At 27.4% G+C, this 17,421-nt stretch overlaps 1 protein-coding gene across 1 annotated transcript in view; it reads right to left on the reverse strand.

The window, feature by feature from the left end:
* Positions 1 to 17,421, reverse strand: part of LOC111621274 (NADH dehydrogenase [ubiquinone] flavoprotein 1, mitochondrial-like) — a 35,588-nt gene that overhangs the window by 9,342 nt on the left and 8,825 nt on the right. The window contains exons 4-8 of the mRNA XM_023363359.1: positions 15,272 to 15,420; positions 14,693 to 14,826; positions 7,755 to 7,924; positions 6,317 to 6,508; positions 1,369 to 1,535 (exon numbers count right to left, since the gene is read on the reverse strand). Coding sequence (XP_023219127.1) covers positions 1,369 to 1,535; positions 6,317 to 6,508; positions 7,755 to 7,924; positions 14,693 to 14,826; positions 15,272 to 15,420 — 812 coding nt within the window. The remainder of the gene's footprint in view (positions 1 to 1,368; positions 1,536 to 6,316; positions 6,509 to 7,754; positions 7,925 to 14,692; positions 14,827 to 15,271; positions 15,421 to 17,421) is intronic.

Genomic DNA, 17,421 nt, shown 5'->3' on the forward strand with positions numbered 1-17,421 from the left:
TGTTAGAGCATCAGAGAAATATAAGAAAAGAGCAGCCATGCACAGCGCTGGCGACGTACGTCTTAGCCGACCCACAAGAGGTCAAAGCGGAGTGGGACCAAGCTAAATTGGTACAAATAGTACGCGACAGAAAGCACCTCAGATACGCCGAAGCCTGGCATATCTGCAAAACAAGCCAAAAAGGTTTAGCTATCAACTTCCGGGATGCAAGCAAAATATCGGCAGCATGGCGAACATGCATAGCATAGCGGCAACTCTCTTGACTCTTGTTTCTATGTGCACTTTATTGTATTTTAATGTATTTACGGGCATTATTTTAACACTTTATTGTGTTTTAATGTATTTATTGGTATTATGTTAACTATTTATAGCCAATATGTAGAGATGGCGCTTATACGATAGAATATCTTTTTAAAAACGTTCCAAAAATAACGCTTGTATCGGTAACGCAAATTTTTAATTCGAAGTTCGATTTTTCAGTTTTTCTTGATAAAGGCCATTGAATATGGTCGAAAACGTTTGAATTTATCTATTAAATTACGGCTGCATATGTAAAGGTTTGTTTGAGTGTATTTAGTTAAGAAATGCAGTCTCTGACGAGTTATATTCATTTGTTGTATGCACAAATCTTTTATTTTTTCAACAGCCACAATTGGTAACTAGAATTCTCATCAGTTAATATTAATTATCTTGTTGTTCTACATATTATCTAATCTCAAAAATAATTTATTTTGTTTACTATATTTTACAAATGCTTAATGACATAAATTACGTATGATAATTTTTATTATAATTTGTTGCTTGTTATTTTAAAAAATATTTTGTGAATTTAATCAAATGACAAGTAAAACGGCAAAGCCATTTTTGGGACAAGAATATGTCTCGAAGAGTGCAAGCAACACATGCACAAATCTCGCACTCACGCCTGTTTGTAGAAACAGTCTCAGCATTTTGTATTTTATTTTGACCTGGTTCTCGGTCCCCTGACTAACTAACTACAAGTCTGGTTTATTTTATGTGCACATGATTTGGGCACCAAATACTCTGTGCCAAATTGCAACTCCTGACATGTACTCCTCCATAGCTCTAAGGTATGCAGCCGTTGACAGCAGTGCGATTTTAGAGATGAGACATAGTCTCAACAATAAAGCCAGATAATTGACAATATATTAATAATCACTTAAATAATTTGAGCTTGGTTTTCTATATAATTTTCTGAATGTACTCATTAGATTTGAAAAGTTTGAGTAAATTTGAGCAAAGCAAAGTATCAATTTTTATTGTTCACCTTTTTTTCTTTCTCATTTTCAGAAATATTTTAAAATTTTTTAGATAAAATTGTAAGTGTATTTATTATTCTAAACTTACTGTTTTGGTATAACTGGAGTAGAAGATCCACCAGGTATAACTCCAAGCAAATTATCCCATCCACCAATAACTCCTCCAGAATGCCGTTCGATAAGTTCACGCAACGGAATTGACATTTCTTCTTCGACGGTACAAGGATATTTAACATGACCGGATATATTGAATAACTGAAATAAAATAAAATAGATATATAATGGATATTTTAACTTGGATTACTCCAATCTCTCAAATGATCAGAACATACTAAGAATTTAACATTTAATTCAAGGGTAAGGGATTATGTAAAATATTAAAGAAATCCAATTGAATAAAAAAAACAAATAATAATATAACAAGAATAATTTCATCAGCTGCTGTTCATTATAGTTAAAATTAAATTTCACTAAAGTAATTATTACTACTACTATACCAACTTTTCCAAAAAGTTTGCTAATTATTCTTTTACTTCTCTTAAAACAAATTTAAAGAAGAAAAAATACTATTTTCTCCATTTTCAGTATCTTCTAGGATGTTTTACTTTTTCAAGGAAAGGTCTTCCAGCACTTCTTTTATTCCTAAACTCTTGTATTCTGAGAACAATTTTCCTGACTGCGCGGAAATTACAAAAGCAATTCTTTGTAGATGGGCATCTTTCTGTTTTTAAACAGATCTTCAAATCAAACATCCAGAATTCTTAATAGATATCTAAAATTTTTAATACAGATTTGAGAAGATATCATTCTTCATGAACATTCCAATGTCTATATATTTAACAATCCACAAAACCTTTTTATAATGGTGTTGTGTCCGTAACAAACTTCACTGTTTTTGACCTCCACCAAGGTCTTCTTCAGGTGGTGACTAAACGGTGTCTCCTCTTGACCGTTGTAACGATGACGCCCGAGATGTAAACAATGCGCGTATCGCATTTCACCCCTCTGCTTGTCCCAGTTTGAATTCTTTGAATAAGTATCTGCACGCCTGCGTGATCATCTCTCTGTCTTTAAAGTTGATGCAGGTGCCCACCAACGTTGGCTTTATAAATCTCCCAGGTCTCCAGGTGACAGATGTGATCAATACAAAATGCCTGTCTAATTACTTTGGTGTTTTGGAAGTCCGCCCAAATTTCAGGGTTGGTAACGTAGGCTGACAAGGTGGTGGTGTGCCTGTTATTTTTAATATCCGATTGATGTTCACATAACCGTTTTTGTGTTGAGCGGATGGTGGAGCCAATGTAAACCAAGTCTCTATGGAATCTATCGTCCCTGATGGGAATGGAATATACCCCTGGGGCCCTGTTGAGATCTATCAGGTCCTTGGCATTACGCAGCAGGTCGTAAATAGTGCCGGTTCTCCTGTATGCGATCTTCGTGCGATTACGGCAAGCAATCTCCCTGTATAGGGGGTCTAAATGTTGGTTGAACCGCACGACTGCGCGTCTATCGTTCTTAATGGGTTGGTGGCCACCGTCCGGCATAGGCAGGGGGTTACCACTGCAGTGTGGGGGATGGTTGGCACAGGCACGGGCTAAACCATGAATCATGCATTTACTGTAGCCATGCTCAACCGCAATTTTTTCTATGCAGCGGAGCGCTAACCGCGTGTCACAAGTGTTTTTTCTTTTTGTTTCCATACTTATGTAGTTACCATTTTTGTGTTTAGTAAATGTTTTCATTTTGATTCCTGAGCATTTGTGCCCATCATTAGTCTGATAAGCCCTCACTATTATCTGTCTCACAGTTGTTGATAATTTAATTAATATGATATGTGATAGTTGCAGTAGAATGGAAAAATGGATGTTCTCTCTGATCACTCGAACTTTGAATCTTTTGCTTAATTTATTACCTATGTTGTCCTTGTTAACCTATGTTCCTGTCTATAGAAAAGCTGTTATTAAAATGGAGGCAAAAAACTAAGGTCTTAATACATGTAAAAAGTTTTTTATATTTCATTTTGTTGGTTATCTCAACAGTTACTTTTTATATCTTTTGATGATTCAGATCATTAAACTTTATCTGGTTAACTCAAGTCATCTTCCAAATTTTGAAAACTTTAAGTTAACCTATTTCAAATTTACAAGTTTAACTATATCTTATCCAACAAGTAAGTATCCACTATATACAGTATATAATTTCAATTAACCAAATTATTATGAAATAATACAAAATAGCTGAATCTATTAAATCTAATACAGTGAAAACTGCTTAGGCGACCACCTGCATTCGACGGGCACCTGTCAAAACGGGCAAAAATTTCTGGCACCGAATAGTTTATCCATAGAGTCTTCGTATAAGTTACCTGTATTAAACGACCACCTGTGTAACGCGACCGCGGGCATCGATTTTTGGTCCGAAACAACATACAACACCTGTAATAAGTGACCACTTTCGCGAGTGTATCTGGTCTAAACTATTGTTCGAACCCATCTCAACAACGTTTCCCCCTCCAAATATAATGAATTAGTGTAAACTCTCGCTTGAACTCATCCTGGGCACTTCTCCCACCCTTGAAATTAGGTGCAGGTGTTAATAAATTAGACTAGCAAGAAAGGAAATTCATTTCAGTTTGTTGGAAAATGTCGGAAAAACGAAAGAAATGCAAAGTGTTGGCATTAGAAGATCGTGTTAAAATTATCACAGAAAGTGAAAATGGTTTATCACAACGGCAATTAGTGGCGAAGTTTAACTGGAAAAACGAAATTTATTTTACAGTACACCTACAGTATTTTCCTTAGGGGTTTAAAATATTGTACACAATACAATTAATCGATTGACCTCATCGTTTGATAAAATTTATTTTATTTATTTATTTATTTATTTTTGAAGCTTATATACAGTATTGTACATGTGCGATAAATAGTTTCTCTATCAACCTACCTTATTTCCACGATATTTTTAGAAAAATAATATCCAAATAATTTTCGCACGCAAAATATTCAAAAAGCAATAAACGCATTAATTAATTAATGCAAAAATCAGTTTTACAGGCAACCTTCCTTTTTCGAATGTAATGAAATCGTATTATGAGAAAAAATAATAAAATCGTTTTATTATTAATTAATAATTTTCTTGTTGTACTTAAGAAAATATTAAATATAAAAAATACAGTATTTTTAAAGTTAAACTAACGAAAACCAAAACCAATGTGTTGTAGAGATAGGATGCGCTTGTATATCGATGACGTAATACACGTAACTGAGGAGCGAACGAAAAGAATCGAGTTGAATTAATTAAGTCGAAAAAAAAGAAAGTGTGCATTATAATCGAGAATATGCGATATTGTATTAATCTTTGAAATATTGGTATTAAATCTGTCTTACAAAATCACGACGACTCCCGTAAATCGAGTTATCCGATAAGAATAAAATACAATACTAATATAGTCCTATCGCTGAAAAAATTCGCTTCTTTTTGTTCACCTCGAGTTTTGCTTTTAGTAGAAATGGCTAAAAAGTGCGCAAAATACATACAGAAATACGGTATTACGACACCATCTGTATTGGACGACCACCTGTCTAAAAGACCACTTTTTCAAGGAACCGTGGGTGGTCTCCATAGACAGGTTTTACTGTATATAAAATTTGGACTTATATGTTTATAAATCAATAAAGATAAAATTCTGTTTTCTATTAAAATAAAGTCAAAATATTCTCTTAATATTGATTCTGAATGAATTAAAATGGTCTATATATCTTATATTTTTTCATCGTCAATAAATTCAATATATTGTTACAAATCTTATTACTAATATAAACTTACAACAATCATATTATTTTATCAAATTTCATCAGAATTCTGATACTTAACAACAATATTCACAGAAATGACTAATTTAAGAATGCACCACCATATATGTAAAAAGTATCGCAATTTAATTCTTCCATTATCTATTTTAGGACAATTTTTTTATGCTTCATAAAAATTCATAAAAAATTGCTATTCCATTGATAAAGTCATTTATATAAACTATAAATCTAGATGATTAAGTAAAAAATAGTAAATTAGATTACAATATATATAGCGGTAATGTAGCTTTAAGCATTGATTTGCTTAATTTATTAAAGCTGTTTTCAATAAATTAGGAAAAATAATCAGTTACATTTAAATTTTAAGATAATAATTCTGGTAAAATAAAAGCTTACATTTTGGGAATACAGTAGAGCATCAATTATCCGAATCAATTGGGGACTGGGGTTGTTAGGAAAATTGATTTTTTAGATAACCGATTCCGATTATCTACAAAAAAATACATTATTAATAAGTATATTAATATATCCCATGTTTAAATTTTTCTCTGTTGCGTATCGCTTCATGTTGAAATTTTGTCGACGTTAAGACTAACAAAAATTTTTATAATAATAATTGTGGCTATTGTATCATTAAAAATTATTTCTTTATTTTGTACAAATAAAATAAATACATTGAAAAATATAAAAACAAAAAAATTATACTTTAGAAGTTAATCTAGTATCAAAAATGTTTGATTCAGCACGACATAGTCCGACTGGAACGCTTTCGGTTAACCGACATTTTGGTTGATTGGCATTCAGATAATCAACGCTCTACTGTATTTAGAAAAATCCATTTTTAAATATACTAAAACCATACAGTAATTCCTATGTACACTTACAAGAATTTTCTGATAAACCCACTCATGAAGTTCATAAATGGGTTCATCTGCATATACTGGAAAGTAAACATTTTTTATATAAATTTATAAAATAATAATTATAATTTTTAAATATGTGTAAAATTTGTTTTATCAAACAAAATTTTGTTTAAGTTTTTTGAATGTTGTGAATATTCCAAAACAAATAATAGGTTTTTGTAATCTAATTCATTTAGCAATTTAAAAACAACATATAAAATCAAAAATTAAAGAATGGATCCCTGTTAATGTCTTTTCATTTAGAAATCTCAGAAATAATGCAAGATTAAAAAATCATTCAAAAAATTATAACTTATCTTACTTTTGTTCCACTGTTTCGTGGTCTTCCAAATGACACAAACCATTCCCCTCCTCTTCGACAAATATCTGGAGCAACAGCTACAGTTTCAACATTAGCAACAGTAGTAGGGCAACCAAAGACTCCTACATCAGCTGGAAACGGAGGTTTCAAACGAGGTTTACCTTGTTTACCTTCCAAGGATTCAATTAAAGCCTGATAACAGATAAAATATTCATTTAAAAAATTAACGCAATTAAAAAATGATTAAAAAATTCAATTAAACCAAAACAAATTCTTAACATCTGAGATAATCATCATCGAATATATTGAATTATTGTATTATTTATCAAACAATTTTCTTAAATACAGTATAAAAAGTTGTGCATTTTTATCAAAAATTTCATATTATTGTTATTTTATCATTTGCGTATTTAATCTTGGCATTTGATAACCTTAAATTTAATAAGGATGAAAATATTACAGATAGCAATACAAAAAAGTTTATAATAATGCATTTCTGAAATTATATATAGATTATAGATGGTCATTGTATTAAGCTAAATCATTAAGTTGATAAAAGTAATTTATCGCTAGCAACGTAAGCAAAATGCTTACTAACTGAAAGCATCCTAGACATCATAGGTTGCATTGCCATATTTTTTTCAAATAAAATGCACACCCCAACTTTTTTCATGATTTTTTGGAAAAATACTTAGATTAATCAAGTAAATATGATAATTCACAAAGGGATATATGACACCAATCAATCTTCAGTCAATTTCCATTTTAATTTTAATTCTATTATATCTAATAGATTTTTAATAGTTTTAAATATAATTTCTAGGATAAATATATAAAATGATTTTTACATAATACAAAAGTTTGAAATGAATAAAATGAAAATACATTCATTCTTTCAAAGTTAAACTATACTTAATTTATTAATAATTAAAGTAATAAAATTGTGTGTTGAAAATAGGAAAATTTTATAATTAATTAATTTGTTTATAAATAAAACCCAAAAGTATAATTAATCTTAAAAATTAATAATTAACTGTTTACACATAATTAGTTTATATGGTTAAGTTTAGGGGGTGGGGAGATAATGGGGGTCATGTGTATCTCCAGTAGGGTCAAACTTAATGAATTACAATCTTACTCATTATTAGCATTTAAAAGTTTTTATAAAAACCCATCCCTTGAAATTAAGCTATTTGCCATTTTATAATAGTTAAAAGTATAAAAATTTATTTTAATAAAATATGATAACAAATGGGATCACCAAAATTTTAAATAAACCAGCAACAAGTTGCTCAACTTTCCAGACAGGAGTTCAGCAACTCATTGATGGTTTATTTCATAAGTGAATTATTATTATTATTTCCATATCATAATTAGATAATCTGTTATTACAATTCTAATGTACTTTATTAAAATAAAAAATTTTTAGAACACTTACTGTTTCTTCTCCACAGATATAAGCCCCTGCACCACGATGTACATATACATCAAAATCATAACCTGAACCACAAGCATTCTTTCCAATTAATCCTGCATTATAAGCTTCTTGAATTGCTACTTGCATATTCGATGCTTCATTATAAAATTCTCCTCGTATATATATGTATGCTGTAAACAAGTCCATCATTGAAATTTGTCTTAAAAAGGTGTATATAATAAATTTACGTTTAACAATTATTATTATTAAGTATACAGAAAGTCAAGATAAACAAATCTTTATTTCTTAAATATTTCTTATCCAGAGTAATTTGAATATCTAACTTTAAAAATATATACTTTAAATTAGGCCTGGTCAATCCAAATTCTTTTGCGGGCCACTTTGATCATGCATAACATTACAGTGGGCCACAATTTCGGCAATCGTGCTTGTAAAAAAGTAAAACAAATACAAAATGAATAAGATTTTATTGTTATACCAAGAGTTTGTACTTGCACTTGTGCATTATAACAATGACACATGCAAGTTTTCACTTATTTAATTCTTTTGGTATACACACAACAGGAAACAAAAGTTTTAATAGATATATAATATAATATCACTTAGCAGGCCACACAATTTAACATGATGGGCCACGGGTTGGCTAGGCCTGCTTTAAATAATTCATATTTTACATACATAATTTACATTAATCTGTTATTATTATTATGAAAATGATAATTTGTAGTCCATTTTAAATTATGTATATTATTAACACTTGAAATAAAGTTAAATTTTAATCACAGTTTAACAGACAGTTTTTGAATTAGTCACTATTGATTAATTTAAACAAATATATAGTTATAGTCATAATAATTGTTTTTATTAACTAAAGAATATTTTTATTATCTTAATGAAAAATATATGTTTGAATATTCAAAAAATAATCATTTGTTTGAGCTCTAAACACAGACCAACTGCCATATAATATCAAGCTATTATTATATTATCATATATATTATAAGGCAGTTGGTGGCTTTATAGTGATGAATCAGGTTTCAGAAGATGTTTGTATTTGTTTGAGCTCATTGAACCTACATGATATTCAAAAATTTGTCTGAAGACATCTTCATTTCAGAGATAAAAATGCTTGTAACTTTGGATTTCTGTTCTGCATTGATATTGTNAAAAGAAAGTGTGCATTATAATCGAGAATATGCGATATTGTATTAATCTTTGAAATATTGGTATTAAATATATCTTACAAAATCACGACGACTCCCGTAAATCGAGTTATCCGATAAGAATAAAATACAATACTAATATAGTCCTATCGCTGAAAAAATTCGCTTCTTTTTGCTCACCTCGAGTTTTGCTTTTAGTAGAAATGGCTAAAAAGTGCGCAAAATACATACAGAAATACAGTATTACGACACCATCTGTATTGGACGACCACCTGTCTAAAAGACCACTTTTTCAAGGAACCGTGGGTGGTCTCCATAGACAGGTTTTACTGTATATAAAATTTGGACTTATATGTTTATAAATCAATAAAGATAAAATTCTGTTTTCTATTAAAATAAAGTCAAAATATTCTCTTAATATTGATTCTGAATGAATTAAAATGGTCTATATATCTTATATTTTTTCATCGTCAATAAATTCAATATATTGTTACAAATCTTATTACTAATATAAACTTACAACAATCATATTATTTTATCAAATTTCATCAGAATTCTGATACTTAACAACAATATTCACAGAAATGACTAATTTAAGAATGCACCACCATATATGTAAAAAGTATCGCAATTTAATTCTTCCATTATCTATTTTAGGACAATTTTTTTATGCTTCATAAAAATTCATAAAAAATTGCTATTCCATTGATAAAGTCATTTATATAAACTATAAATCTAGATGATTAAGTAAAAAATAGTAAATTAGATTACAATATATATAGCGGTAATGTAGCTTTAAGCATTGATTTGCTTAATTTATTAAAGCTGTTTTCAATAAATTAGGAAAAATAATCAGTTACATTTAAATTTTAAGATAATAATTCTGGTAAAATAAAAGCTTACATTTTGGGAATACAGTAGAGCATCAATTATCCGAATCAATTGGGGACTGGGGTTGTTAGGAAAATTGATTTTTTAGATAACCGATTCCGATTATCTACAAAAAAATACATTATTAATAAGTATATTAATATATCCCATGTTTAAATTTTTCTCTGTTGCGTATCGCTTCATGTTGAAATTTTGTCGACGTTAAGACTAACAAAAATTTTTATAATAATAATTGTGGCTATTGTATCATTAAAAATTATTTCTTTATTTTGTACAAATAAAATAAATACATTGAAAAATATAAAAACAAAAAAATTATACTTTAGAAGTTAATCTAGTATCAAAAATGTTTGATTCAGCACGACATAGTCCGACTGGAACGCTTTCGGTTAACCGACATTTTGGTTGATTGGCATTCAGATAATCAACGCTCTACTGTATTTAGAAAAATCCATTTTTAAATATACTAAAACCATACAGTAATTCCTATGTACACTTACAAGAATTTTCTGATAAACCCACTCATGAAGTTCATAAATGGGTTCATCTGCATATACTGGAAAGTAAACATTTTTTATATAAATTTATAAAATAATAATTATAATTTTTAAATATGTGTAAAATTTGTTTTATCAAACAAAATTTTGTTTAAGTTTTTTGAATGTTGTGAATATTCCAAAACAAATAATAGGTTTTTGTAATCTAATTCATTTAGCAATTTAAAAACAACATATAAAATCAAAAATTAAAGAATGGATCCCTGTTAATGTCTTTTCATTTAGAAATCTCAGAAATAATGCAAGATTAAAAAATCATTCAAAAAATTATAACTTATCTTACTTTTGTTCCACTGTTTCGTGGTCTTCCAAATGACACAAACCATTCTCCTCCTCTTCGACAAATATCTGGAGCAACAGCTACAGTTTCAACATTAGCAACAGTAGTAGGGCAACCAAAGACTCCTACATCAGCTGGAAACGGAGGTTTCAAACGAGGTTTACCTTGTTTACCTTCCAAGGATTCAATTAAAGCCTGATAACAGATAAAATATTCATTTAAAAAATTAACGCAATTAAAAAATGATTAAAAAATTCAATTAAACCAAAACAAATTCTTAACATCTGAGATAATCATCATCGAATATATTGAATTATTGTATTATTTATCAAACAATTTTCTTAAATACAGTATAAAAAGTTGTGCATTTTTATCAAAAATTTCATATTATTGTTATTTTATCATTTGCGTATTTAATCTTGGCATTTGATAACCTTAAATTTAATAAGGATGAAAATATTACAGATAGCAATACAAAAAAGTTTATAATAATGCATTTCTGAAATTATATATAGATTATAGATGGTCATTGTATTAAGCTAAATCATTAAGTTGATAAAAGTAATTTATCGCTAGCAACGTAAGCAAAATGCTTACTAACTGAAAGCATCCTAGACATCATAGGTTGCATTGCCATATTTTTTTCAAATAAAATGCACACCCCAACTTTTTTCATGATTTTTTGGAAAAATACTTAGATTAATCAAGTAAATATGGTAATTCACAAAGGGATATATGACACCAATCAATCTTCAGTCAATTTCCATTTTAATTTTAATTCTATTATATCTAATAGATTTTTAATAGTTTTAAATATAATTTCTAGGATAAATATATAAAATGATTTTTACATAATACAAAAGTTTGAAATGAATAAAATGAAAATACATTCATTCTTTCAAAGTTAAACTATACTTAATTTATTAATAATTAAAGTAATAAAATTGTGTGTTGAAAANTTTTTCAAAAATATAACGAAAATCTGAAATGTATGTTATTCTATAATTTTTTAAAAATATTTATGTAAAAACTAAAATACTATTGATAGTTTAATTTTAATCTAACCTAGTAAATAAAAGAAATTCAAACATTGCTAGAAGGAAAAAAAAATTAAGAAAACAATCAAAAATTTTTTTTATATGTAAACAGTTTAATTGTAAGTAATTATCAAAAAATTCTTTATGTAAAAATGCCCCTTATAATATTTTATAAATTTTAACTTAAATTTTTTATAGTACTACTGAAGAGGGTAAAACTGGTTATTTGGCTGAAATGCATATTGTAAAAAAGAAGTATAATATTGAATAAAATCTCTTTCTAAATGCAATAATTGTCCACGAGGTCACAATTGGTATGTGGTTAATGTATAAATTTGAGATCATCCCGCAATCTCAAACACACTATTTTAGATATTACATGTTAATTATTTAAAACCACCCTTCTTTGTTTCACAATTTGTTTTTGGTAACTAACACTTATAAAAAATATATTACGTACCTGCTCGAGCACCCATTGCTCTTCCAGCAACTAAACATCCTTCTATTAGTTTATGGGGATCGTGGCGCATAATTTCACGATCTTTACACGTTCCAGGTTCCCCTTCATCAGCATTAACCACCAAGTATTTTGGTCTAAAAACAAGAAGAGAAGCAATAAGTTTGCTTAAAATTAAAATAAACTTCTTATCATAAGAAAATATATCAAATTTCCAAATATAAATTTAAAAACAAAAATGTGAATACATGTAATTAAAAGAGTTCTGATAAACTGCATATAAAAAACTAAAATAAAAAACCAATTTATTAAATAAATACACATTTTTATAAAATGTTATTTCTCTATTTAAATGTTTTCTAAAATTTGTAATTCTGTCTTCAGAAAAATTTATAAGTTACAGTAGTATCTCAAGATATAAGATCATAGAACAATGTTAAAAATGTTCAGTACTCAAATTCTAAAGCAGTTATGCATAAAAAACTGATTAAAGTTATGTATATAGAAATCTTTATATTCTGTGTTTTTGAAATACGACGTTCTTAATAAATTTTTAAATCTTGCTGAATTTTATTTACACACCTTCCATCTGAAGGTTTATTCATAAAACTCCATTTCATTCCTGTTGGAAAACCAGCACCGCCTCTTCCTCTCAATCCTGATGTTTTAATTTCTTTTAAAATCCATTCTTCTCCTTTCAGTAAAATCTCTTTTGTTTTATACCAATCTCCCTAACAAATTAAAATACATACATAAAATAAATTGTAAATAAATTCTAAAATGCAATATTTGAATCAGCAAAAATATCATTGAATCATAAATAATTTAGATTTATTATACTCTCAGTTGGTGGCTTTATAGTGATGAATCAGGTTTCAGAAGATGTTTGTATTTGTTTGAGCTCATTGAACCTACATGATATTCAAAAATTTGTCTGAAGACATCTTCATTTCAGAGATAAAAATGCTTGTAACTTTGGATTTCTGTTCTGCATTGATATTGTCATAAATATGCTTTTGTAAAACATTAATTAACTAAAAATCTTCATCTACCTTTAATAAATATAAATATTTAGACTTGTCTAAGTTTCTAGTTAATTCACTTTTTTATGCATAAATTTACATTACATGTATGGCCCACTTGAAAGAATACAAAATATTAATTAAATTCATATATTTACTTCTAGATTGTTAAACTTATAAACAGCAGCTTATGATCAGAAATATTACCAACAAAAAAGGAAAGAATTCAATTAATAAAATATAAATAATATAAAAAATATTAATATAAACACTAAAATAATGTGTTTGAGATTAGGGAATGATCTCAAATTTATACATTAACCACTTACAATTGAGACCTTATGGACAATTATTGCATTTAGAAAGATGTTTTAGTCAATATCATACTTCTTTTTTACAATATGCATTTCAGCCAAATAAACAGTTTGGCCCTCTTCAGTTGTACTATAAAAAAATTTAAAATACATAAGGGTTAAAATTTATAAAATATTATAAGGAATACTTTTACATAAAGAATTTTTTGATGATTACTTACAACTAAACTGTTTACATATAAAAAACTGTATATTGCATAAACTGTACATAAAATGATAAAAATAAAAACTTTTGTATAGATGAAACCAAATCACAATTAAAATTAAGGATTAAAGAACATGAAGCTGGTATTAGGTTAAAATATAAAGAATTTCCATGGTTTACACACATCAAAGAATATAACTGTAAAATAAACAAAAATAACATTAAAATTTTATGTACAGAAAAAAATCTAATAAAAAGGAGAATTAAAGAATATCGTTTTATAAAAAAATTGAAAAAGTTTGTTAAATTTAAATGATGGACTGAAATTAGACATGCGTTGGAATTGTCATCCTGTAATAAATAGTTTCTGTAACCACAACAGCACAGTAAAAACTGCAATTCTTGTCGTGTAGTTAAAGTGTATTAGAAAGCAAAGCTGTAACGTCAATTTTGTAAAACTTGTGAAAAAATATATTTTTCAAAAATATAACGAAAATCTGAAATGTATGTTATTCTATAATTTTTTAAAAATATTTATGTAAAAACTAAAATACTATTGATAGTTTAATTTTAATCTAACCTAGTAAATAAAAGAAATTCAAACATTGCTAGAAGGAAAAAAAAATTAAGAAAACAATCAAAAATTTTTTTTATATGTAAACAGTTTAATTGTAAGTAATTATCAAAAAATTCTTTATGTAAAAATGCCCCTTATAATATTTTATAAATTTTAACTTAAATTTTTTATAGTACTACTGAAGAGGGTAAAACTGGTTATTTGGCTGAAATGCATATTGTAAAAAAGAAGTATAATATTGAATAAAATCTCTTTCTAAATGCAATAATTGTCCACGAGGTCACAATTGGTATGTGGTTAATGTATAAATTTGAGATCATCCCGCAATCTCAAACACACTATTTTAGATATTACATGTTAATTATTTAAAACCACCCTTCTTTGTTTCACAATTTGTTTTTGGTAACTAACACTTATAAAAAATATATTACGTACCTGCTCGAGCACCCATTGCTCTTCCAGCAACTAAACATCCTTCTATTAGTTTATGGGGATCGTGGCGCATAATTTCACGATCTTTACACGTTCCAGGTTCCCCTTCATCAGCATTAACCACCAAGTATTTTGGTCTAAAAACAAGAAGAGAAGCAATAAGTTTGCTTAAAATTAAAATAAACTTCTTATCATAAGAAAATATATCAAATTTCCAAATATAAATTTAAAAACAAAAATGTGAATACATGTAATTAAAAGAGTTCTGATAAACTGCATATAAAAAACTAAAATAAAAAACCAATTTATTAAATAAATACACATTTTTATAAAATGTTATTTCTCTATTTAAATGTTTTCTAAAATTTGTAATTCTGTCTTCAGAAAAATTTATAAGTTACAGTAGTATCTCAAGATATAAGATCATAGAACAATGTTAAAAATGTTCAGTACTCAAATTCTAAAGCAGTTATGCATAAAAAACTGATTAAAGTTATGTATATAGAAATCTTTATATTCTGTGTTTTTGAAATACGACGTTCTTAATAAATTTTTAAATCTTGCTGAATTTTATTTACACACCTTCCATCTGAAGGTTTATTCATAAAACTCCATTTCATTCCTGTTGGAAAACCAGCACCGCCTCTTCCTCTCAATCCTGATGTTTTAATTTCTTTTAAAATCCATTCTTCTCCTTTCAGTAAAATCTCTTTTGTTTTATACCAATCTCCCTAACAAATTAAAATACATACATAAAATAAATTGTAAATAAATTCTAAAATGCAATATTTGAATCAGCAAAAATATCATTGAATCATAAATAATTTAGATTTATTATACTCTCAATTTTAAAAGTATACAAATAAAAATTTATAGCCAGATGATCTGCCAAATTATTAGGCTATAATAATATGACTAAGTTAATAATTCAATATGAAGTAATTTGTCTAGAGATAGGTGGTTAAGTTGCCATCTCATGATATTTTCAATAATTATAATAAATTAATTTTTAATTTAAAATTTCTGGAAGAATTGGATTTATGGAGTTTTTTTATATATAAAAATTTATATCAAATATTATAAAAAATGTATTTTAAATTAGAAGAATGAATCGATACGAGTGACAATGGCTACTTCTTGTGTAAATGGCATCAAAGATGTAGAAAATTAAAAATATGTTCACTTATTAGACATTAATATTTTACATTATTTATTATAATTAATGAATTAAGAAAATTGGAAAAATATAAAAAATGTACTAGTACCAGGACACTGCTCCTTCTCAAAGACAAAAGATTTAAAATTACTTTGAAAGTTTTAATGGAAGTTTCCTAAATGATGTAAAAATCTTTTTAAACTATTATTTTTGTAGCAATATGATTTTTATGAATGAAATAAATAAGATTATTTAGCATTAGTACAGTAAGTAGTTTAGTAGTTTAATAGTAAAAATTTATCAGTATTAATCTAATCTGTTAAATGTGTCAATTGTAAAGGCACAGCTTTTCATCTTTTTATCTATTGATCTAACAAATTTATTTCAGATTTCAATATCATTCTTACTGATTTGCTATGGATTTGAGCAATGTCATGTTAGCATGATAAAAATTTTCTTAAAACTAAAGTGTAGTTCTACTGTAATGTAAAAAAAAAATATTGTTTTTTAATGGAATAATTAATACTAAACATGAAAAATGTTCAAGTGCTTTTGAGCTTAACAGTTCATCTTTAGAGCACTGTTCTATTGCTATGAAAGCACAAAATTGAGAAAAATTCTAATCTTAATAATAATGACTTCACTAGGGTTGGCTAGGCCTGCTTTAAATAATTCATATTTTACATACATAATTTACATTAATCTGTTATTATTATTATGAAAATGATAATTTGTAGTCCATTTTAAATTATGTATATTATTAACACTTGAAATAAAGTTAAATTTTAATCACAGTTTAACAGACNAGGTCCTTGCAGCTAGTTAAGAAAAAAATCAAAAGATTACATAAATGTATTGAAAATTTTACATTAAAAAATAATTAATAAAACAAACAATGTAACATTGTGTAACGACGTGTAAACAGTAAGTTTGTGAACTATTTCTAAGGTGTTACCAGATTATCTGAGTCATGCTTGTTAACAACCAAGTTAAATTTTAAACTTCTCTCATAAATCCAAATAGATGCCATTCAAATATTATCTCTCAATTTTCTCCACTTGATCTCAGGATCCAATGAGATTTAAATCTAGGTTTAGTTCTAAGATGTGTTGTATCTACAGAGGAGGCTATATCTACACTGTTCCATAATTCTCTCCCCAATGTTTCAAACTCTTACACCTATAAATTCTGACTGTGTACCATCTCATATTCCTTTGAGTTTTATTGTACTTCTACAGGCAATTAGTTTTATACTTTGTATACATCTTTGCTTATGCACTCTCTAGGAATGCAACCGCAAGTAAATTATGATTTTACTACATTTAAATATATATTATATACAATGTAATTATTACAAATAAATTAATCAATTAAAATATTTTATGTAGAATATTAAATAAAAACTATATGATATTTCTTAACTAACTCTGCTTAATGCTCCTTTAAGCTTCCAATCATGACGTCCATACAAATTTGTGAATATTCTATCTTCATCTTTCAAAGGTCCAAATTTAGTCTAAACCATGTAAAAAAAAAAAAAAACAGGGTTATATGTTACCTAATGTACTTTATTAAA

This window comes from Centruroides sculpturatus, unplaced genomic scaffold (genome assembly GCF_000671375.1).
Source record: "Centruroides sculpturatus isolate CEXI.00-Female unplaced genomic scaffold, Cexi_2.0 scaffold271, whole genome shotgun sequence".
Lineage (NCBI taxonomy): Eukaryota > Metazoa > Arthropoda > Arachnida > Scorpiones > Buthidae > Centruroides > Centruroides sculpturatus.